This window comes from Lepidothrix coronata, unplaced genomic scaffold (assembly GCF_001604755.1).
Source record: "Lepidothrix coronata isolate B3197 unplaced genomic scaffold, Lepidothrix_coronata-1.0 Scaffold25, whole genome shotgun sequence".
Taxonomy (NCBI): domain Eukaryota; kingdom Metazoa; phylum Chordata; class Aves; order Passeriformes; family Pipridae; genus Lepidothrix; species Lepidothrix coronata.
The window spans coordinates 4729697-4752770 of NW_016690205.1; the positions used below are offsets into that span (position 1 = coordinate 4729697).

Genomic DNA, 23074 nt, shown 5'->3' on the forward strand with positions numbered 1-23074 from the left:
CTAAAACTGTCTGGATTTAACCCATATCTGGTTCTCTTTGTTGTACATTCCCTCTCTCAGAATGATTTCCCAAGTCCAGGTGTTACTGCTATAAAAAAAATTTGGTGTACGGAAGCGTACAAAAGTAAATTTGAAGTTGACTTGTTGGTCAGAAAATCCTAAATATCCCAAAATCTTGAATCTCCCACCTTGTAGCCCCTCACATCCCAGAGCTCCAGCAGCACTGACCACGATCATCTATTTCTGATCTGAAAATTCAGACTTACACTTGAATTTTATTAATTAGGCAAAGTTAAATTTATGTTGTGTTGATTCGAAAAATCAAGGCCAACCACTGAGCCTTCATTAGTGACTAAATCATGGCTTTCACTCAGGAAAAAATGGGAATACTAATATTTTTTGAACCTACCTGTAGATAATACATGCACTGTTCCTGCACGTGTCGCAGTTCGCCGTGTCCTGACCAGTCCGATACGAAAGCCTGGAAAGACAGAACATGAAATCATTAAAAACTGATTTCTTTTAACATATGTTTTGTTTTCTGTGATTTTTTTTTCATAATAATCAGACCTTCAAGATTATTTTTTAAATTTTAATATTTAACACGAAAATCAAGCCATTTAGGAAACCAGGACCACAATCAGCATATTCAGCTTCCATGAAGAAATTAATTTTTTTGGAGGTGGATTAATATTTTCTCTACTTTCACACTGAGCAAACTTAGCATGGAGCAATAAATTAAATGCATTATATTAGGAGGAATGTATAGGATATAATACTGCAAAATAGGATATATTTAGAAATTTTGTACCTCTCAGTGAAGTCTGTTTTAGGGATGTTTGTGTCTTAAAAGGAAGAAAATGCTTTTTCAATAACATTTCCTGTACTCATCCAGCCTGGATCTGTGCTTTGTCGTGCTCTGGTTTGAAGTCTCTTACAGCAGTGATTCCTCATTTACCTGTGATTGTCTCTGATTTGGTCAGTTTTAATTAAAAAGGGGTTTTTAAGGTATGCAGCTGCTTTTTTTCTACACATTAAAATAAATAAATTAAAAAGAACCTGTCAACATGAATGTCGTGGCGAGTTTAAAATGAAAATTCTTAAGTCAGTATTTATGCATAAGTACTTTGCTATTTCTCTGTAAATCACAAATTTAGACTCTTGTAAAGTTATTTTCAGTTTGTTAAATACAAACAGGTATCTGCGAAGTTTCTCCATGGTTGTTTTTAAATGAAGTGGGGAAATAACTCATGTGGGGAACTTTGAAGATGTGGAAGGTAGATCCAGTCAGGATTACTTCAGGGAATGCTGCTGAAGGTTCTGCCCTGAAGCCCAGGACCTTCCTCACCCAAATTATTCGATTGACCTCAAATAATTCAGTGTTGCTTTGTTAACAGGGGCATCTCTGCCCCTTCCCTGCCCATGCAGGGGCAGAGCACCTGCTCCTCTGCTTCCTTGCCAATGTACACTAATGAACAATCCAGCAGTAGGAAAAAAATGGCCTTATTTTTTACGTGACAAAATACCCAGCCTATATAACATCAAGTGTTAATGGGAAATTACACCCAAACCGTTTGATGTGCCTGGCCCTGAGATGAGAAATCAGCATTTCTGAAATGCTGCAGGCTGGTTGTTTAGCTTAGAAAATGATCAGCTGGTGCTGACAATGTCAATTTTCTTAAATATTTTAAAGGTTTGAAGATGTGAATATGAGTAGTTGGAAGTTGTGTTGTAGCCAAGTGCTCTGGGGCTCTGGGTACAGCTCTTGGCACTCTGGTGGACGGACAAAAGTTCACAACAGGGTAAATCTACTTCTTTTAAGACTTCTTTCCTTCTAAAAGCCAAAGGCAACGTAGAGTTCTTGCTGTTCTAGATGATTATTTGGCCTCAAAAGTTGCTTTTTATTTGGAGGAACATGCTCAGATTACCTAAATTTTAACATGACACCAAAGGCAAACCATGGAATGGTTTGAGTTGGAATAGGCCACAAAGATCATGTAGTTCCACCCCCTGCCATGGGCAGGGACACCTTCCACTAGCCCAGGTTGCTCCAAGCCCCGTCCAACCTGGCCTTGGACACTTCCAGGGATCCAGGGGCAGCCACAGCATCTCTGGCCAACCTGTGCCAGGGCCTCCCCACCCTCACAGCCAACAATTCCTTCCCATCTGACCCTGTCCTCTTTTGGCTGAGCAAAAGAACTAAAAAGCAAAATGTCTGTATTCTGTGCTATTTCTGATGGGGGAAAAAACAGCACTAGTTTATATTTGCTTGTACTTATTATGCTCTCTCAGAGCAGAAGCAAGACCTGTTTTTCATTTCCCCTTTTAAAAATCTTTCAGAAGTCGACATTCAAATGTCACTACTGTTAAACTTAGACTTGTAAAATGGTTTTTTTTCCCCCAAGCTATTGATCAGATACTAAAAGCTCTTACTAAAGATACAACATTTAAAGTCTGCAGATGAGTTGGTGAAGGCCTTTATTTACTGAGGATATAAAGAATAGTCAATAGTTGCCCTCAGAGGAACGTGCATGACTCTGTGAGGGCCTCTTTATAGGTAAAACCATAAACATATTGTGGTAGGTGCCACATTCTTTTGTCTTTTTGTTTAAAATTGGTTTCCAGTTGGGACATTTTCATTCATCTCTGTAAGCCTGCAAACAACCATTCAAATTAGTAATTATCTGGCTTGTAGATTAACAACCTCCTCCTGTGCCAGTCTCTCCTCCTTCCACACAGGTTTCTGCTGATCATGTTCAGCCTCTGCTCTGCTGCTTGAGAAATCATTTAATAGTAAGAGGTTTTCAATAAAATCTTCCAAGTTATAGAATCACAGACTATTTGAGTTTAAAGGGACCTGACAGCCCATGCAGTCCCACCCCCTGCCATGGGCAGGGACACCTTCCACTAGCCCAGGTTGCTCCAAGCCCAGTCCAACCTGGCCTTCCCAATATCCCATCTAACCTTGATTTTACTGCTAAAACTCTCTTTTCTCCCCTCATCAGGGTGTTTGAGACCCGTGGTGGTCACTGTAGGACTGAGAACAGAGGAGAAGGTTTTGCCATAAGCAAAGGGGGTGGAAGAAGATGGATTTTAAGGCCTCTTGCAGCTTAAACCAATCTGTGATTCTATTATATGATGATCTTTAAATGCACAATAATTCCAGATTTTCATATACTTAAAAACATATTTGCTAGTATAAGGCAGCCTCGTTAAGCTGATGAAAATGGTCCTTTGATATAAGGATTTAAAAATGAGATGATTTTTGCATGATGAGTTTGAAATCCTGATTTCTCAACTGACACATTCAGCTCTGCTTGTTTTAGCATCATTGTCATTCTCAAGCTCCACTGGTTATGGTGATACATTCGTTTTCTAGTTGGATGTTATTTTTCATTAAATTTTCTTAAAGCAATATTTTCCTCATTGAATAATTTTAGCTTTTCAGAGGTGATTTTTTTACATATTTAGTAATGTTGTCTTCTTTGAACCACCCTGTTAGAATTCTCTGTAAGCCCCAAGAACACCCCATGGTGTCCCAGTGTTTGGTTTCCATCAGGCACTTTCAGAGCTCTGTGTTCTGGGAGTGTGTTAGTACAGTATAAATTCAATTATTTCTATATAAATTAATTCTGTTGTTGATACCCCAGGGCTTTGGACTTTTACTTTCTTGTTTTCACATAATTATCTACATAAACACTTGCATGGAATTCATCTCCTTCATGCCAGCAAGGATTTCACTGTTGGCAGAGCATTTCATGTAAAATTTAGGCTGATTTGCAGTGCAGAATTCCTGAAAAATAGAGTTTCTATCAGCGTTAACTGCTAGAAACAGTTTGTGAGCACAGTCTGGATACCAGGATAAGGAGAGCAGAGTTCTGGGTGATGATGCAGTATTTTGAATAAGCTTTTTTTTTTTCCTTCCTCTTAAAAAATATTTGGAAGGCATTCCAGTGTAGGAGAGTCAGGTTAGAGACCAAAAGCTTGGTTGTTCTTTAGTAAACTGGTCATTATTTTCAGCAAGAAGAAATCCCTTAAAATGGGAAGTCTCTCACAAAACAAAGATTCCTACAGAAAATCTGTCCTCTTTTTAGAGAAATGCAAGTTGGTTTTGGTCTGGTTTAGGTCCAAAGTGAAATTCTTCCCCTTGGAACTGAGAGAGATGCCTGGGAGCCAGGAGTTCCCTCCGAGCTGGGACTCCCGTGGGCATTGTGCTTCACCTAAAGATAATCTCAGCACTAAGCCTTGCAGCTTGTTGTATTAATCTTAATATCTTGGTTTTGGGAATCCCTCACTGGTTTATGTATAAGGATATGACATTTTTTAACTCCAAGCTCAGTCTCTCCCTTTTTCCATCCATTCTTCAGGATGGTTCAACTTAGCTCCCGTGAGGTTGGGCTTGACCTGTCCGGTGTGAGAGTTGGATGTGCCTGTAATCCCAGAATCACAGAGTGGTTTGGGTTGGAGGGGACCTTCAGGATCAGCTTGTTCGACCCCCCCTGCCCATTGCAGGGACACCTTCCACCAGACCAGGTTTCTTCAAGCCCTGTCCAACCTGGATGGTGGTGCTGGTACCACAACATGAGGGCACCACGTGCCAGCTTTGCCTTCTGACACGAGTTCCTTCTCAACATCTACTTCTGACTTCAGGAATAAGACCCAAATCTAGGCCTTTCCTCTGTGAACCAGCGACCTGGTCTGGTGGAAGGGGACTGAGAACTCCCCAGTTCTTCCTCAGTGATCATAAAACAAGAAATCAGAAACAGAAAAGTGATCATCAAAGAAACGTCAGAAAGATGTTCTAGTTTATATTTGGGGAAATATGCATCTTGAGGGTGCTGAAGGAGATGTTTTGGTTTAATTAGGTTGCTTTCCAAGTTAGTTGGCTACAACCTGTGCTACCTTATGGGTTTTCTTTCCCAAAAAGCAATGAAGAAAAATAGACTCGAGGAACTGTGAGGTTTTTATTTTTTTTTTTTTTTTTTCTTTTCAGTCCTGTCACCATAGCAAACATGTTACTGTTCATTCCTGGTTTGATGGGATGGATGTTGATCTGCAAGAAGGGAACTGCAGTGTGTAATGAACTTCTCTAGGATTCATGTTATTCCTGTGGTTTCCTACTGCTCCAGATCTAAAGTGTGTTGATGTGCACTAAGAAGAAGTCAGTACTGCAGTAGCTTCATCCTTCCATACCTTACATCCTGGATTTTCTGTTTCCATGTGGATGTGCAGAGATGGGCAGGTCACAGAATCAGAAAATCCTAGAATGGTTTGGGTTGGAAGCTCATCTCATTCCACACCCTGCCATGGGCAGGGACACCTTCCACTATCCCAGGTTGCTCCAAGCCCCATCCAACCTGGATTTGAAAGTCATTCCCCTTGGGAAGGAGATCTCATCTCCACACCAAGTTTTCCACATATTTTTCCTATCTACATTTGATATTATTTTCAGGAGGCTTTCATTTTATTGCAGTTTTTTTTTTTTTTAGCATTCTGGGCACAACCTGAGCTTAACCTCAATTAACACTCCCAAGTATTAAAATATTATAATGAAGAGCAACCATTTTGCTGACATGGACTGGCAGTAACTAAGAATAGCTGCAATTTTCAGAGTAGCCTAAGGGGATTACACCCTCTAAATCCCTGGGAAACCCAGAATTTGTGCACTTGCTTGAGGCTTTTTTATTTAAATACCAACTGTAACATCAAAATCTTTGCATCTGAACATTTGTATAAATTAGAGACAATGTCGAGCTGAGAGAGGGAAGCTTGGATCTGTGTGTGCTGATTTGTTTTTGAATGGATGCCTATTAAAAACAAAGCAAAAAAGCAATTTAGAAGGCTAGGTCTCTTACATCTGGATGTCCTCCCTTGTCTGCTGGGATGTAGGGAATATTTGAGATTAATTGAGTTCCTTAATGGCACAATTTTCCAGAAGTGGCTGTGCCTCAGAGTGTGTTGATGCTCTGATGGATATAGATCTGGATGATACTTATGCTCCTCACACTTTTGATGTATCATCACCACCAAGGAGGATAAACAGACTTTGAGAATTTTTCTTTCTTGATGTTTTTATTACAATATAGTGAAACAAATGATCTGAAGCAGGCAGGGGGCCTTTGAAGTGCTTTGGAAGTGACAGTTCTGGCCGTGCTGAACAGCTGAGGAAGTGCAGGCCATGGTCCTGCTTAAGGCTTTGTATAAATGGGAATTATATTTCCTGGTCCTGCTGGGACTGTTTATAGCACAACTAGTTAAACACACTAATCACAGGCTAGTTTGGGTTGGAAGGGACCTTAAAGATCATCTCCTTCCACCTCCCTGCCATGGGACAGCTTCCACTAGACCAGGTTGCCCCAATTCCTGTCCAACCTGGCCTAATGTTCCCTGTCTGTACAGAATAATGCTTTAAAAATCAGTGGTTTGGTGGAAAACTTCTTAAAACCTTTGTTTCTTAAAGTATTGCAGAGCTAATATTGCTAAAATCTGTGTTTCAGGAGAAAATTAGGAATGCTATTATTAACATAATTTGCCTTTTGGCAGAATAAGATCACTGTGCCATGAGTGGTTTAGTTGTTCTTATGACTTCAATAAGTCATGTTTTAGCCACATAAAGTGCAGGAAAATCTCTTGTATGTCCTCTGTAGGTTAAAATAAATCCTGCTTAGCCACAGAGGTTTAGTCTGACCTAGGAAAGATTTACCATTTTAGCTCAATGGAAACCTCCTAGAAATGCATTTGTGTCAGCAAAATCCTGTTTCTGTAGGATGAAAACCTCTGGTTACCTTAAGAACTTCTGTTCTGGCACCAAACCAGCAGGTCTGTGCAGGTGTAAACACCTTGGGTCAGCCTTTGGCTCATGTAAAAGTGTTCTGAAAAGTCACTTGCCCAGGAGAAAAAAAAATGTTTTAGCCTTTCTGCTGCTGTGTTTTCATTAAGAAGATAATTATTAATTAGCAGTTTTCATTTATAGATGAGAGTGATTCAGCCCCAAAAATTCAGGAATGATGATGTGCTTTGAGCAATCACCTCGAGGCTTTTCTGCTGGATGGAAACATGGAGTTGTTCTGTGTTTTTCAGGGGAGCTTTGGGGTTTCAGGTTTTTTATGGTTTTCCTCCTTGGTTTCACCTAAAAGTGTTTCCATTTTCCCTGCTTTTTTTTTTCTATTCTTCCTGTTTTCCTTTGGTTTTGTTTTCCCCTGGGAGTTGGGAAGCCCTCAGAGAACCACAGAGGTCGAAGTGATCCCAGCTTATGTGCCCCTGGCTGGTTTTCTTTAAGGAGTCACTGAGGATTAAGTAAATCTTATTGAACAGTTTTCCTCTCTCCAACAGACCATCTCCACGGGCAGGGACACCTTCCACTAGCCCAGGTTGCTCCAAGCCCAACCAGCCTGCTCTTGGACACTTCCCCACTTGAACACTCTTTCCTCTCTCCCTTCTTATTCCAGGGCTGATATTATTGATTTGGTTTCTGAAAATGCTCTGCAATGTGCAGCAGCTCAATGGTGACATTTTTCAGGCTGTTTCCAAGACAGTAGTTTGTTGTCTTTTCCTGAATCCTGACAGTTGGAAGCAGATGACTAATTTTCTTTTTGAGGTATTTGCACTGTGGGTGTATGGCACGACTCCCACGACAGCAATTCAAGTGCTTTCACCCTGTAAATACATTTTGTATTATACTCAGGTTAGTCAGGGAGTGTTTTTTTTAAAAAAAAAAACAAACATATTTTAATAGGACCATTGAATGATTTAAAAAACCCACCGAGAATGGAGAGAATTAAAATGTATTTCAAGTGAAATCACGAAATCTTACAGGAATTAGGTGGATACAAGGTTTTGTATCTCTCTTGAATATTTGTGCCTCTGTTGTCTCATCAGAAAAATCAGGAGGATAATTAAAATGTCAAATCTTTGTATTAATAATAATTCAGGGAATTTGTTTGCTCTGGCTGAATAACAACTGTATTGATGGTGTGTAATTGTTAGGCCAAGCACTTCCAGGAGTTATCTGGGAGCACATTCTGGTAGTTAGGCTAAGATGAGGTCTGTTCCTTCATCCCAAATCTCTCTGCTGTGGTTTCCTCCCGACCTCGGGGCTGTTTCTTGGGTGCCCTGAGACTCCTGACCCCGCAGCTCATCATCAGATCTGCTGCACAGTCCATCCTTTACTGCAGCTTCAGTGTGGTGATGTTCCTTTTCCCACTTCCCAGTGCTCTTCCACCCCTAAATCCACTGAATTTTAAGATTAATTTTTTGGGACTAGCTTGTTCAGGGGTGAAAATCCATCCCTGCTGCTCCCACCCTGAGTTCTTCAACTACTCAGGGTGAGTAACTCTTGAAACACAACTCCTTGGTTTTTGCTTGGCTTGGACATTTCAGTTAAGTCCTGCTCACAGGCACTGTTTCTCTAAAGGAGGAAGGATGAGAGAAATACAAATCTGGGGTATATTTTTTCATTAATTCAATGTGATGAAGATTTCAGTGCAAGCTCAAACACCCCGTGTGCATTATATCTCTAAGCCTACACCGGCTTAAAATAATAACTACAGCAGCCAGGCTTGTTTAAAATTAAGAATAGGGAGCACATTAGCTGGCCACTGATCCTGCAGCTTGTGTGGAGCTTGTGCCTGGTGTCCAGGGAATGACTGGACGTGGCCCTCAGTGCCCTGGGCTGGGTGACAAGGTGGGGATCAGGCACAGGGTGGACTCCACGGGCTGGGAGGGCTTTTCCAACCTCAAGGATTCTGTGATTCTGTACTTGCAAGGATGGGAAACTTCATGGAGAAAAAATCATCAAGAAGGACCCTGGAAGTGCTGAACTCTTTCTGTTGCAGCTTGAGACGGTCTTGGTACTTTGTTTTCTCATCTCCTTAAATAATGATATTTGAGGTTTTACTGCAGTACAGGAGAATCCACAGGGCAGAACTTTGGCAGTTGCTTGAGCTTTGTACACAGCTACAGATCCCATCCCTGGGAATTTTTTCTGAGCTTGCATGAATGACAATGAAGCAAAAAAATGCCCTCTAATTTACCAAAGAAATGAGCTAAGTCATGCCAGGTTCAAACTACTCCAGAGTGTAAACTGCCTTGTTAATGCCAGAATACCTCTGCTGGTCTCTAAATCCAGCCTCTCCTGAGGAATTACTAGACCTCACACACCTTCTGTGGTTTCAAACTGAAAGAAGGTGGATGTAGATGGGATATTGGGAAGAAATTGTTCCCTGTGAGGGTAGGGAGGCCCTGGCACAGGTTGCCCAGAGAAGCTGTGGCTGCCCCATCCCTGGAAGTGTCCAAGGCCAGGTTGGACGGGACTTGGAGCGACCTGGTCTAGTGGAAGGTGTCCCTGCCCATGGCAGAGGGGTGGAATGAGTCCTTTCCCACCCAAACCATTCTGTGATACTGGAAACAAGACAAAAAATGGTACTATTCCTTCATCCATTGTTCATGCAGCGAGTGGTGGTGAAAAACATCCCCTGTCATCATCCTATCCTCCAAACAGCTGGGCATGTTTGGAGATGTTTCCAGCCTCCCTTGGAAGGGCACTTTTCCTTCCCAGTCGACCTGTAACACAACTGATCCCTCCAGTGCTGCTCTATGACATGCAAAAACCATCCCCACAAACTGTCACGGAAAGCTCAGAATTGTCCCAGTTTCACTCAAGTATTCTACAAACTGCTGCTTTTCCCAGGGCTTGCTTATAACATGGAAAAATGGTTCCATGACAGGGAATTTTGTCTTCATCTGTCTTCAAAATTCCTCTGTTTGGCAAAGCTCAAAGAGAAGCCCGTAAGAGCTATGAAACAATGTAGAAACTTTAGGTTTTTTAAGATCTGAGTGAGAACAGTTCCTGGGTCTGTAATTAAGAACCCAGCAGTGACCCAGAGGTGGGATGCAGGGAGGATGGACAGATCCAAGCCTGAGAAGTCCCCACTTAAAAGAGAAGTTTTCCTCAGTCCACAGATCCCAGAATGGTCTGGGTTGGAAGGGACCTTAAAGACCATCTTGTTCCACCCCCCAGATCTGAATCCAGCTCAGCTCTCCATCATCTCTGATGTTTCTTTACCTTCATTTCCCTGGGTATGTTACACAGGAGTTTTTTTAAGACTGAACTGCCTGTTCATGTCCCAGATCTGGAGCCCGGGGTAGCTGGAGCCTCAACAGTTTAAAAACAAACCACTTCCATCTTCAGACAAGTCTTCTTCCTATTTTTTCCCCATTTTTCCCCAGTCAAGAGGAGAGATAGTTGTACCTCTGTGTAAGCACAGGGGCTCAGGAGCAGCTGTCAGTTAGAACTCTGTTGTTTCATCTCCTGGTGAACGAAGAGCAGTGAGAAATTTAACACTGGAAAGCTCCTTTTGGTCTCACTTTTCCCTGCCTGCACAGGCACCTGGCTCATGGCTCTGTCTCTTTGCATCCTGATACTGCCAAGAGCCAAAATGCAGTTATTAAAGGATTATTCTAATTGTGAAACCTGGGAATTCAGTACCTTGTCACCCTTTTTTAAAAGAAGACTGATTTAGCAGGAAAACTCTCCTTGCAGGTGTTTTGGGCAGCTTGGTGACATTGGAAAGCTCCTGATCCCTGGTAATTCCTGTGGATATACTGAGCAAGAACTGTTTGCTTACACTGGTTTTAATCCTTCAGTATAAGACTTCACCAGTGTTTCCAGATTTGAATTGTGGCAATGTGCTTTTCTTGGCCTTCGTGGAAAAGTCCTGAGCCTTAATTTCCCTTCAGAGCTGCTGATCCCGACTGAAACAGGGAAGTGTGGTGGGGAATGACATTTCATCTTGGTTTTAAAGTCCAGTGAATAGCAACCAGATAGAAATCAAATCATTTTTCTGAGCACTTCAAATACTTTGCCTTTGAATTGTGCCAGTCGAGTGTATGCAGATAAAAAGCTGGACTGTATTAGCAAAGTAAGTTATATTTTCTGAGACTCAGAACATTCTTAGTGTCTTTTTTTTTTTTTTTGAGAAAACAGAGTATTAAGATCAAGTAATTTTGCTAAAAAAGAATATTTTTTTGATCTTTTTTTTCCATGGACTGGTTGTTGGTAAGGGTTCACTTTTCCTTTTCGTCCATCATTTGCTTGTTGAAAACCTCCCACCACTCTATTCCTCACAAAGGATGGATATAAACTGGCTGTGACAGCAGGATTATTTAAGTGCTCTCTATCTTAAATGTTATCGTGTCCAGGTACTCTGAATTATTACACATTAATGCTCCAGGATGTCTGTGAACTGTGGAAGTTTGACCTTTTTATCCACTCTGACAATCTGATCTGAAGCTTTGATTATCAGCAACAGGATAAATGTGTCCAACTCTAATGAAAAATCCTATCAAAAATATAAATCTCATCATCTTTTGAAGGCCTGTGAGTTACTGTGCTCTGAGATACTCATGTTACCTGCCCTTGTAGATCTAATTCCAGAGTGATTTTAGTGAGCTAATTCAGAAAAAAATGGAATATGAGGTTAAACTTGGCTGATCCTGGATCTTTTTCCTTGAATGATACTGCATCTTTCAATGATCAGTTGTAATTAATCAGGTTTCCTTTGTTTATATTTTGAATAAGAGAATTTTAAGGGCTCAAGGGTGGTCATGTGGACTGACAGCAGGTGTTGAAATAATTCCATGAGGAAATAGGGAATTTTGGGTTATGATGGAATAGTTCCAGTGAGGAGGTGTCAGTGTGTTGGGAGGAAGCATGGAAGGGCTGGTTTATAACTTGGAAAACCAAATTTCTCATGGTGAGGGCAGGTAAATGGATTTTTGTGACATCTTAGCACTGATCCTGCTTTGGGAGAAGGGGAAATAAGCTGTACTTGGGGAATGAGCACAGGACAAGGAGATGGGATCTCCACAGGCAAAGAATTTGCAAAACTGCTCTAGGGACCTAAAAGAAAACATAAATGGTCTTTGAATGCATTTTGCTTGGTTATGCTCAGAGTTTAGTGTGACACACACACCTTTTGGGCAGTGGTGAAGCCTGACAGAGCAGCTATTAATAATTAGAATTAATTGTGCACTTCCAAGAAGAGAGGGAATAGTTACACAAATGACTTTAAGAAAAGGCACAGAAGGGTGTTCTGCTGCTGTTGGAACTAGAAAATAAAAACTGCTTCTAGGGTAGTCAAATGCTTCACTTTAACACTGATCTTTGTGGAAACAGCTGAGAAAGTGGTAGGTGTGGATTAGAATTTAAAAAAAAACCCAACAAACACTCAACCATTAACGGCCCAAGGATCACAAGATCCACAAAGTGCTGATCTGTGCAAAAATTACTCCTTTTCCTTGGCTAAGGAAGATGCATCCAAAGAGATTTTCTGGCTCTGCCTTGGGAAGGTGAATTGTGACACTCTCAAAGGTGTTTTGGTGTGTCTGTGTGGGAATGAGCTGTAAATGATGCATAACTCCAGAGAGTTGAGCAACTCCAGAGAGGGGAAAAATGAAGGATTTAGGAGGTGATGGCAGGAGGATTAGTAAAAGGAATGTGAGTGCTCCAAAGGACAGGACAGGATGGATGAATATGAAGATCCCAATACTGGAAATAAAGGCATTGATCATAGTCCTCTTCCCATGGGCTGCTGTTACAGGCTCCAAAACCTGGTGTCGCTCACAATATGACACAATTTGTGCCTCACAGATGGAATGTGCCATGTTCTTTCTGGTTTTCATGTCTTTATTTGCAAAGCAGCTGCCTTCTGCTGTTCAGCTTATCTAGTGCTTCCCTCCATTTCCACATTTACTCTTAAAAATGGTTCTGTTAAACCTCTCCTTTGCCATGTCTGTAATTAAAAAAAAAACAAAACAAAGGGAGGGGAAATCCCTGTCACATCATTTCTGAACTGGCACATTCCTCCCAAAGGCTGGGCTTTCAGGGACTCTGCTCTTGTGAACTCTTTTAAACCTTCTTGTGTGAAATAAGGAGCTCCCTGGGTTTTGGGGGTGTGTGGATGGATTGAGCGAGACAGCAGAGGTTGTTACTGCCTTTATTTGCCTTGTCTCCTTGGGTTGAGCTGAAGAGCTGGGCTGGCTGCTGAAAGGCAGCAAAGCAAACAATCTGGGCAATAATTGCTTTGGCTCTCTGACTTTCTCCTCTGTTGAGGCAGAGGAGAAGTTTATGTGACCTTGGGGATGATTTCTGGCAGTGCTGGGAAGGCAGTACTTGGGTGAGGAGGCTCCCTGCTCTCCCCTTTGGTGAGACATCCATCCAGACACATAATACTGGTTTATTTTCTGCTTAGGAATGAGAGTAAGAGCCACAAATATCCCTTAGTCACTGAAAAGCATGAGCTGACATTTAAATTCCCTCCATAACAACATGTTCTTTCAAAGCCTCTTCGAAGGAGTTTGTTGAGAGCTCTTTAAATTCCTGAACCACTGCTGACTAATAAATGAATATAAATTATCTCTGAAACAGGTTCATTTAACTCTTGTCTAATGTGTAGCATTTGGCCTGTCAGAGTCAAAATACTGTGACTTGGTTTTGTGTGGCAAATTGAGCACTTTGTTTATTAAAATTGCTGATTTGTTGTATAATGAGGAGGGCCCACATTTCTGTTCCTTTCCACAGTAAGGATTTAAAGGGCAGGTCATCGTTGTTCTCCAGCAGCAAAATATTTTTGATTATGTGTTCATCTTGTGTAATACATTTCCTAGATGTTATTAGCAAGGTTTTAGAATTATTAACTTGCATTTATGCTTCACACAGAGAGAATTTGGCTTGTTAAATTCTGTATCTGAATACAGACAAATATGTCTATAAGTGATGTAGATTGCTAATAGTTTCTCATATAAAACTGGAGCATAAAAATGGGTTTGTGTTGTGCAGCTGAACCCTGCATCATGTAATATTCAACATTTTTTTTTAACTCTGAGCTTAATTGAAGCTGCAGCTCTGCACTTTCTTCATGCCTGACTTAAGGCATCCAGCAATGTCTGTGTTTTGCTGGCATATAATTTGTTTTTTTGTAGAAGCTTCCACATAGAAGGTGGAATTGCCACTTTGCCAAAGGTTTAGTAAATAATGATGGAAATAATACACAATTTTACTAATTTCCTCTGATACTGGGGGGGTCACAGGCTGGCTGTGCTTCTCCTCCTCCTCAGGTGGCTTTTCCCTTTCCTTCAGCAGAGTTGGGAGTTGGATGTTGTTGCTAATTGCAGATGATGTAGCACTGACATTTTGGGAAGTATAGAGAGATGATGCTGCTGTCTTCAGAGATACTGCTACACTTCTGCTGGCATTGACTCATTTAGTGATGAATTGCAGTAATAGCAGTTCAGGACCTACAGCACATTAGTGAAAATGAATCCACTGAGCACCAGTCCCAGGGCACTACAACAGCACTTAAAGAGCACTGATTTCCTTAAAGGGAGAAAAATCTGATTAAGGATTTTAGCTGTACCTTTGTTTTCTGGGTTTGTAAATTATTTTTTTAACCAGCAGTGTGTTACTTGTATTTGTTTCTTGCAGTGTGTTGTTCTAAGGAATTTAATATACATAAGAAAACCAGGAGAGGTCCATAAACACAGAACATTTCTTCCTGCTTTAGCAGATGGAAGACTCTTGTATTTTATAATAAACAGAGATGGAGCAGTAGCACTGCTTTAATTTCTTGGTATTAGCTGACCTAACACTTGTTATAACAGGAAAAAAGACCAACATGCTGAAATGGAGAAGACACGTAATAATTTACCCAGTGCTGGGTGTCAGTGGCAAAAATGTCGAATGAATGCAGCAATTGGAAAGAATTATTCTAATAAAAGGATGGGGCAGCCTATTATTGAAAGAGTTGTCTAATTTGAGGGGAATGGGGATAAAGACAAGCTTCATGTTAATGATGTGTTGGTGCTTTGCAGGAGAACAGAGTGTTCTCCCAGCTCTGGAGTGTGATCAGGGGAGAACAGCAATGGCCTGAGCATAATCTCCTCTGTGCAGCCTCCTTTAAAATCACCCAGCAGCTAGGAAATTAGGGATCTGGGATGCAAGGATTCCTAGAACAGGAGAAAATATGCAAGTTTGCATCTCCTTTCTTTTCCCTCCTTCCCCATCTTGACACCCTTCCTGCCCAGCACGGAGGGGGCATGTTTGGGTCGTGTCTGGAGCGTATGCAGGAGCAGCTGGAAGTGGTTCCAAGTACCCAGGAGTGCTAATAGATAGGCTCTTTTCAGTCAAATGTAGTCTTGTAGACTCTAATGCATAAGTCTGTGTGTCTAAGAGGCTGTAGAGATTTTCTGAACTGGGGTTTATGGATAGTTTCACTATTTTAGGGCTAATACAGCTTTGCCAGGTTGACATTATTTGAAGACGGTCATTGAGAGTTTTGTGCCAAGGGCATGCCCCTAATGTTGGCTACATTAAATAGCTCTGCTTCTGTCAGGGCAGTAAAAAAAATAGGTATTTGCTGCACCTGTTGCTGTGCTATCTTTGGGAAGAGATAAAAAACAGCTGTATAATTGTCTGGAGGAAGCAGAGGTATTTATAGCAGGTGACTTTGGGGGTGGGTGTTCCTGCACACAGGGTTCTCGGGGATCAGGTGATGAGTTGTGATGAAGAAAGAGTTTTTCTGTATTTTGGGATTTGACACGCTGCTTGACACTTCTGTCCAAATCTCCTGCAGTTTCTGCAAGTTAAGAAAGGCAGGGGAATTATTCTGAATAATAATTTTAAAAAATTGAACCATAGAGTCGTTCAGGTTGGAAAAGACCTTTAAGATCATGGAGCCCGTGTGGCTTTCAGCTACATCAAGAGACTCCCTAGTCTGAAGATCCAGGACTTGATAAAGTGCTGATATAGATAATTGATATTGATATAGATAATACTGTAAAATTAACTAAAAGCACTAAGGCTGTGTTGACAGCAGTGTCCAACAGCTGAGAGGACTTTTCAATGACAAACGCTTTTAGTTTTTAGGATTAACGTGATTTGTACATTCCTAAAGAAAGAGTTAAATTAAAGACGTACCTTTCTGGCTCAAATGAAAACATGGGCTGCTTCAAGAGGCACAGGCTGCTGGGTTCTTAATTTTAAAATCCTGATTTCTTCTGACAAATTGTGATTTAATTGCAGAAGTATTTAAAAGCACCCAAACAGTGCACATACATTTTGAGGTGTGTTCATTGAATAAAGATGAGGGAACTAAGGTGAGTCAGTCTGCAAAATGCTTGTTAAGGTTATGTAATAGAGGGATTGAACTGTCCAGGCAAACACTAAAGGTTGTACTGAGTTACAGTATTTATTTAATGCCTTATAGGTTGATTTAAATAATGAAAGATAGGGATAAACACAATTTTCTTTCCTTCTGCTTGAGTTTATTGTGTTGAGCTGTGTGAATGCTGTAAAAAATGCTTTGATATTCAAAGTTTTCATTTCATTTCCTTCTGAAAGAAATACCATGAAAAATTCAGAAGGTGAGAGTAAACCAGACAAGATTCATATGCCATTAATGGAATTATATTAAGAGTTGTAATTATATCCCTTAATCTTAAAAAGGTAAGTCTCTTACAGAATTAAGGTTTTTCTGCTGCTTTTCATGCCGTGTGAGGAATTATGGTTAATGCAAGTTGCTGATGTGAAAGCATCCTCACTAATCCTGTTTGGAGAGCGGCTCGTTCTGTGCTCCAAGGAAAAGGTGTAAGATGTATTATAGGCCCTTCGTTAAATAATTACTTAATTAGATCCCAGGACAAGCAGATACCAATCTGTGAATAGTGCTGGCAGGTTTCCCTAGGATTGGCCTCTAAAAAGCAGCAAAACTTCACGTGGGAAGCACCACGTGTGCGGCGATGGGTGCGTGTTGACGTCAGCAAGTTGAAGGGCAGGATTATTAGAAAAGACATTTTAAATCAGCTTAAACTCACGCGAAAAGCTCCTACTCACCCTTCTCTGTGAGCTTCTCCTTTCTCGAGCTCCTGTATAACACCCAACAACACCTTTATGGTTTCCTGACTGGAGCTGATCAAGCTTTCCATCATCTGAAGCTGCGCTTTCAAGTCCACAACTTCGGTGTGAGGCACGATTTGTTGGCATTCCTCGCTCAGGGCCACGGCCGCCTGGCAGGGCCGGCCCTCCTCCACGGGCGAGACGTTGACCTGCAGGGGCTGGTCATTACATTCGGTGGCCGGGCACCGCGCCCGCGCCGCGCACGCCCCGGCATCGCCCGCCGCGGGCTGGACACCGTTCAGGTGCACCGTCCTCCTCCTGTCCTCCTCGGCACACGGCGACCAGTCGCCGAGGTTGGGCAGGTCGGGCTGCGAGGCCGGCAGGTAAACGGTGGCCACCTCAGTCTTGAAGACCCTCCCGTGGTGGAGGGGCTGGGCGGCCTCCTCGCCGCTCAGCCGCGCCGCCGCCGCTCTCCCCCGGCTGGGCGGCCGCGCGGGCTCGTCCTCGGCGGGGTCGGCCAAGTTCGGGAGGGGAGGAGGAGGCGGCTCTTTGGGAGAACTGTGCAAATCGCTGCTTTTCCAGGCCTCGGCGCCGTCGTCGTGCGCGCCCGCGTTGGCGCGCTCCGAGACGTGGGAGATGAACTCGGCCGTCTGCAGGCTGCCGGCCTTCCTGCCCCACGGAACGGCCTCCGCCGAGCCCCGGCCCTCCCTGTCCTTCACATCGATCAGAAACCCGTTGTTCTCGCCCTGCAAGGTGTCCACGGTCGAGGCGCTTTTAAGAATATTCCCTTTTTTCCGGTCCAGAGGGAAGGTCTGGTAGCACTTTTTGAGATCGGGGGAAGTCTGAACTCCTGTGCTCTTGGTGACGTTGGGGATGGACCTGCGGGCGGGCACCGTCATGTACTTGCGATACGCCGTCTTGTAGGCGATGGCCTTGGCGTCCCTCTTGTCGGGGTCCTGCGTGCTGGCGGTGGAGGTGGAGAGCTGCTTGTCCCTCTGCTCGTTCTGGGCCTCGCAGATATCCTTAAACCTCACCTGCAGGGCTTTGTTCCGTTTCTTGATCTGCCGGTTGGGATCCAGCGCGTATTTCATCTCCAAGGCCAGGGAAGCCGCTGGCTCGACGTCACTGTCCGAGGCGGTGAGTAAGCATTTGCTGGGCTCCTTACTCACCATGATGCCTGCAGCCAAAAACAGTGCAAAAAGCCTCATATTACAACACAAATGCTAATTTCCCCCCTCAGGTTTGCAATATTTGGGCTGCTTTCCTACTTTTTCCCCTCAGGTTTGCAGTTTTTGGGCTACTTTTGTCTGATGCACCTGAAATGGCTGCCGCTCGCAACCGATGTGCTTGGCTCTGTAAAGTCATAGTTCTTCGTGTTAGATTTTGGTTTTTCTGGAGAATTCTGATTTTTATCTTGGTTTGTGAACACCTTCTCCTCAAAGGGGAGGATTCCTGGCAGCAGGAGCTTTTCCAGACCCCTTTTCAGAGGACAGGGATCATGGCTGCTCACTCAGCACTCGTGCTTCCCTGCAAATCAGTTCATGCTCCCAGTCCCTGAATTCACCTGACAGTTAATCAAAACTCCAGGGAAAATGAAAAACAAGTGTCTTTGTGCAAGTAAAGAAAACTCTAGAGCTCTGACCAGCCTTAATTCTCCTTTAGTGCAAATGTTTAGTAGCAAGAAGTGTCACACTGGCATTATTTTTTACACTGGGCTGGCTTACCAAACACGTTCTCCTGTCTGATGTATTCAGTGTCTTGGCAAGAAATTAATTGGTCATTAGAGGTGTTGTGATTTGGATTTTTATAAAAATTTACCTCATAGCCAAACCTAAATATAATCTAAATATAGGTTAATTATTGTTAGCAACTGGTTGGTGCTGCTGGATGCGTAGAATTTATGAACTAGGGAAGTTTGTGGAAGAAGTCAGCAGTGCATCAATTAAGGGTTTGCTTCAAATGCAAACCAACTCATCCTTTCCTTGAGTCAGTAAATGCCTTTATGATACAGCTGCTTATCCCAAAGGATCCTAAAGCACTAAAAAAACCCCTCCAAACCTGTGATGATTTGCAGAAATTACTTAATCTGCCATTGAAATATAAACACCTCCTCAAGGACGAGAAGATGCCAAACCCCCCCCACCAAAACCCAACAGCTCTGTGGTTGTTCAGATCACAAGGGAATCTGTAGAAGCAGGATAGTTAAGATCTCATTTTTACACCTCATTTGAAGTTGTCATTTTTACTCTCCTATTGCACAAATTTCTCCCTGAGACTTGCTGAATTACCAAATTCCCACTTAATCCAAATATTCTGCATGTATCTCCTACTTAACCACAGACGGACCCTCAGAGGGACTCGGAGTACGATGTAAAATGAGTAAAGGGACTTTCAGGTGTATTTAAAATAAGTTTTTAATTAAAATTCCTTTGTCTATTAAATAAAATATGTGGAACTCTTGAAGAGTTAAGTGCCACGATAGCATATGTTTTATAAAGCACAGGGGAGTCAATCCTTATGACTGGTCTATATTTAGTTTTAATTTAAGAAAGCATAATGGGGAAATTATTTTCAGTGGAAAATTGAATGTTTATGAGTTTTAAAAGCAATAATAACACTTCCCTAAAGATATTAAGATACGAGATGTGCACGGTTGGATGTCTGGGTCAAAAGATCTCATGCAAAGGTGTCATTACTTAATTTTTTTCTTAACCTTTTAATTCCCTGGTCCCAGTAATTTTTGAACAGGTAACTGAAATATTCTAGAATCCACCTAGTTTGCCTTTCTGTGTGACTTGTGAGGCTCAGGTAGAGGTGAATGAGCTGCACTTGTTTGAGGAGGGGAAGTTTCTGTCTGTCTCTGTGTGATGTAGTGGAGAGTCTGTAGAAGAAAGCAAAAGGAAGGAAAATGCAGGACAAAAACGTTCAAATAATGGATTTTGAGGTTGCCAGACTAGTTTTCCTCTAGACATGTTATATATACAGGCCTAGTAGCTGATACCAAAGTGACCAAGCCCCTGTTTTTGGGGAAAAGAGTGAAAAATGGGACTTCTAGGGGGAAGCCTGAACATTAAATTGAAGTAGAGTTATCCTTTTGTGCTGGGCTGGGGGGAAAGATCAGTTATCCCTGTGCCTTTAATACATGATATACAAATACAGACAGATTTTGAAGGGAAAAAATTAACTATATATGAATGTCAGGAATTTTTTGTTCCTGTTGAAACCATAACTCAGGAGCTTTGTTAGAGTCCTGTACTGGCTGTGTTAGGCTGTATTTTAATTATAAACTCGTTTGTGAGTGAAGTTATGGTTTTATTTGAGAGAAATTTTGCAAACAGAGCCCCACTGGGTCACAGCTTCCAAAGATGGGGATGGTAGGAAATACATCCATCCATCCATCCATCCATCCATCCATCCATCCATCCATCCATCCATCCATCCATCCATCCATCCATCCATCCATCTACCTAGAGTGGAGTTTTTGGAATGTTTTAGTGAAGACAGTGCCGTGTAAGATACAAACCTGATCTTGCAATTGGACACACGTGAGCTTTAGACACTAAAATATGTTGTAAAAACTACTGTCAAGCCCCAAAACTCTGCATTTCCAGTCACGTAGAACTACTGGAAGCCAATGTTCCAAAATGGTCTGGTAAATTAATGAGTTTACCAAAAACTAAATACAGGAACATAAAAGCCATTAGTGTTCAAATCTGCTAATGTGAGTTCCTGCACTACCAAAAAATTGCAGCAAAAATGAAATGCTGCATTTACAGAGATGTGAAATCCTCCGTAATTGCTTCTGAAAAGAGAACACATGTTTTTACCCAAAAAAAGGCTTAAAAAAATTGACTCTTAGCTCTGAAAGTCACCCATTACAGCCATCTCTGAGGATACCTCAGAGTTGTCAAAGTGAGTTTTCAGGCACTTGGTTATTTGACAGCAGGATCCGTTAACGTGCACTTTATTTTCAAGTATTGGCTTGATATTTCATGAGTGTCTCTGCCCTGTCTCAACTTCCAGGTTATTTCACTACCCCTTTAATCCCGTCATTTTTGGGGCTGCAGGATCACTGGGTTTGTTTGGAATGACTTAACATGGAGTCCCTAACCCAGATAAAACCAGGAGCCCGGTGCTGTTCTCCGGAGTAGATAAACAGGGAACTGTATTCTGCAGTTAATTTTAAGCATGTCTTTAATAGCCAATAAATTGATTCCTCACAAAATTGCTTGTCTCCCTTTCCCAATCTCCCAGGCCTGATTGGTTTGGCTGATCTGGAGTTTTCCCACCAGTAGCTTGGAGTAATAATTTCATAGATATCTGTGATTAAGAATGACAACAACCAAAAGAACTCGATTTTTTTCTAAGCCTCGCTCGGCTCCCGGTGTCTCCAAGGGGAACTCTCTGGGCTCAGCTGATAAAAGAACAGCTGAGCAAAGAGTGGATAGTGAGTTAAACACCTCACAGGGAAGGGTTTATATAATACCTCCTGTTTGGTTTCAGTTTTGGGTTGGACGAGGTGTTGCCTCCAATTTTGAGTTACTTAAAGCGTCGTCTCCGCAGGATTTTTGGATACTTTCGGATACTGAGTTTCTCAGTTTGCGTGAGCACAGACTTTGTGGCTCTCTCTGTCAAGCTTTGAATTTGAATTTTAGTTTCAGATGCCAATTACATACACATAGTAGATTTCAACTGTTTGTCTGTAGTTACTCCCAACAAACCCCGATTTGCTCAACTAAATATTTAAGTTATCACACAGCTTACTTTTTCCGTTTTTAGCTTTGATTTGTTTATAAACTTCTGGCTGATTACCCTTAAGGAGTGTTCCCCTATGTTTGAATATGGAAATAAACTATTAAATAATAATAATAATAATAATAATAATAATAATAATAATAATAATAATAATAATAATAATAATAATAATAATAATAATAATAAAGTGATGCACAGAGAAGCCTTAAGTTAGTATAAAATCTTCAGGGGAATTATGGAAACCAACAGTCCTGTTCCAGGGTGTGTCAGCAGGTAAAGTTTAGGTACAAATCTTTGCAGGACCTTCACTCTGCATCCAAAACTCTGCAAAGTCACTGTCCTGGGAGGGGGAATTACAGTGTGGAATTTCCAGACTGGTTAGTTAACGAAGGAAGAAGAGATTTGGAGCTCTTATTATATTATTAAATGTGATTTACATTTTATTTCTGTCAGTTTTATGCTCCAGAAGCAGACTCACAATGTGTTAATACAGACTGGACCTAAACTTTGCACGTTCCAAATGCAGATGGAAGGCACAGATTCCATGTATTCCTTGTGTTCTCAGACCAAATGAAGGCTTTGGAGATGCAGCTGAAAACAACTGTGCACATGTTAAGAGCACACAGGATTTTGTGTATGGCTGTAATAGCTTAAAATCATGCAAAGGGTTGCAAATAATTGGCCTTTTCCGTGTGAAGGAAGTGATCTGCAACATCTTTGGGCTCCTGAGTATATCCAGGTTGTGCTTCCTTGTGAGAGATCCCTGCTGCCTCACTTGGAATTTTTATATGCCTAAATACTACCAGAAAATGCTTGTTTTTCAAAAATCTGTAAGTCTTGTTAGTGTATACATAGAATATCATACAATTCTATTGTTAAAAATAAAGATTTGAAAGAAACTTAGATTTACTTCAGATAAATAAATACAATATGTTAATTCTAAATATCCCATTCATTTTGACTCCATTAAATTAGGAGTCTTTTCATTATTTAAAAAAAAAATCTTAAAAATCATATAGTATTATCCTAAATATTAATAAGCAATGTCCAGTAACAAGATAAAAATACTGGAAAAGATGAATTAGCTTTTAATTATTAGTTGTTTGCAGAAAGTTTGCCTGTGCTACAAAGTTTTATGGATTTTTAATACATAAGGACTGAGGATAAATTATGTCTTGCAGATAAATTCAGGGGTGCAGGTGTGCCCAGTTTTTGTGGGGTAAAAAGTACTGCTGACTCTTATTAGGAAAAGTGACGTGGTGGAGCAGCCTGTCATCATTTTGTCACAGAATTGTTCATGTAGAATAACAGAGTTTGCAGTCCTGCTAAATGTCAAACTAGTATTTTTTTAACTCCGTTTGGAAACCCCGAGGCACCAAACTTGAATTTTCTCTCTCTTGAACCTCCTTATTTATTGCTCACTACTGA

The 23074-nt window shown here is 41.5% G+C and overlaps 2 protein-coding genes across 3 annotated transcripts in view; one reads left to right on the top strand and one right to left on the bottom strand.

Moving 5' to 3' along the window:
• The window catches only part of DOCK1 (dedicator of cytokinesis 1), a 278725-nt gene that overhangs the window by 101553 nt on the left and 154098 nt on the right, over positions 1 to 23074 (top strand). The window lies entirely within an intron of this gene.
• FAM196A (family with sequence similarity 196 member A) overlaps positions 1 to 23074 on the bottom strand; it is a 40815-nt gene that overhangs the window by 10358 nt on the left and 7383 nt on the right. Inside the window, exons 2-3 of the mRNA XM_017809242.1 lie at positions 16889 to 18068; positions 410 to 481 (exon numbers count right to left, since the gene is read on the bottom strand). Coding sequence (XP_017664731.1) covers positions 410 to 481; positions 16889 to 18063 — 1247 coding nt within the window. The 5' untranslated portion in view covers positions 18064 to 18068. The remainder of the gene's footprint in view (positions 1 to 409; positions 482 to 16888; positions 18069 to 23074) is intronic.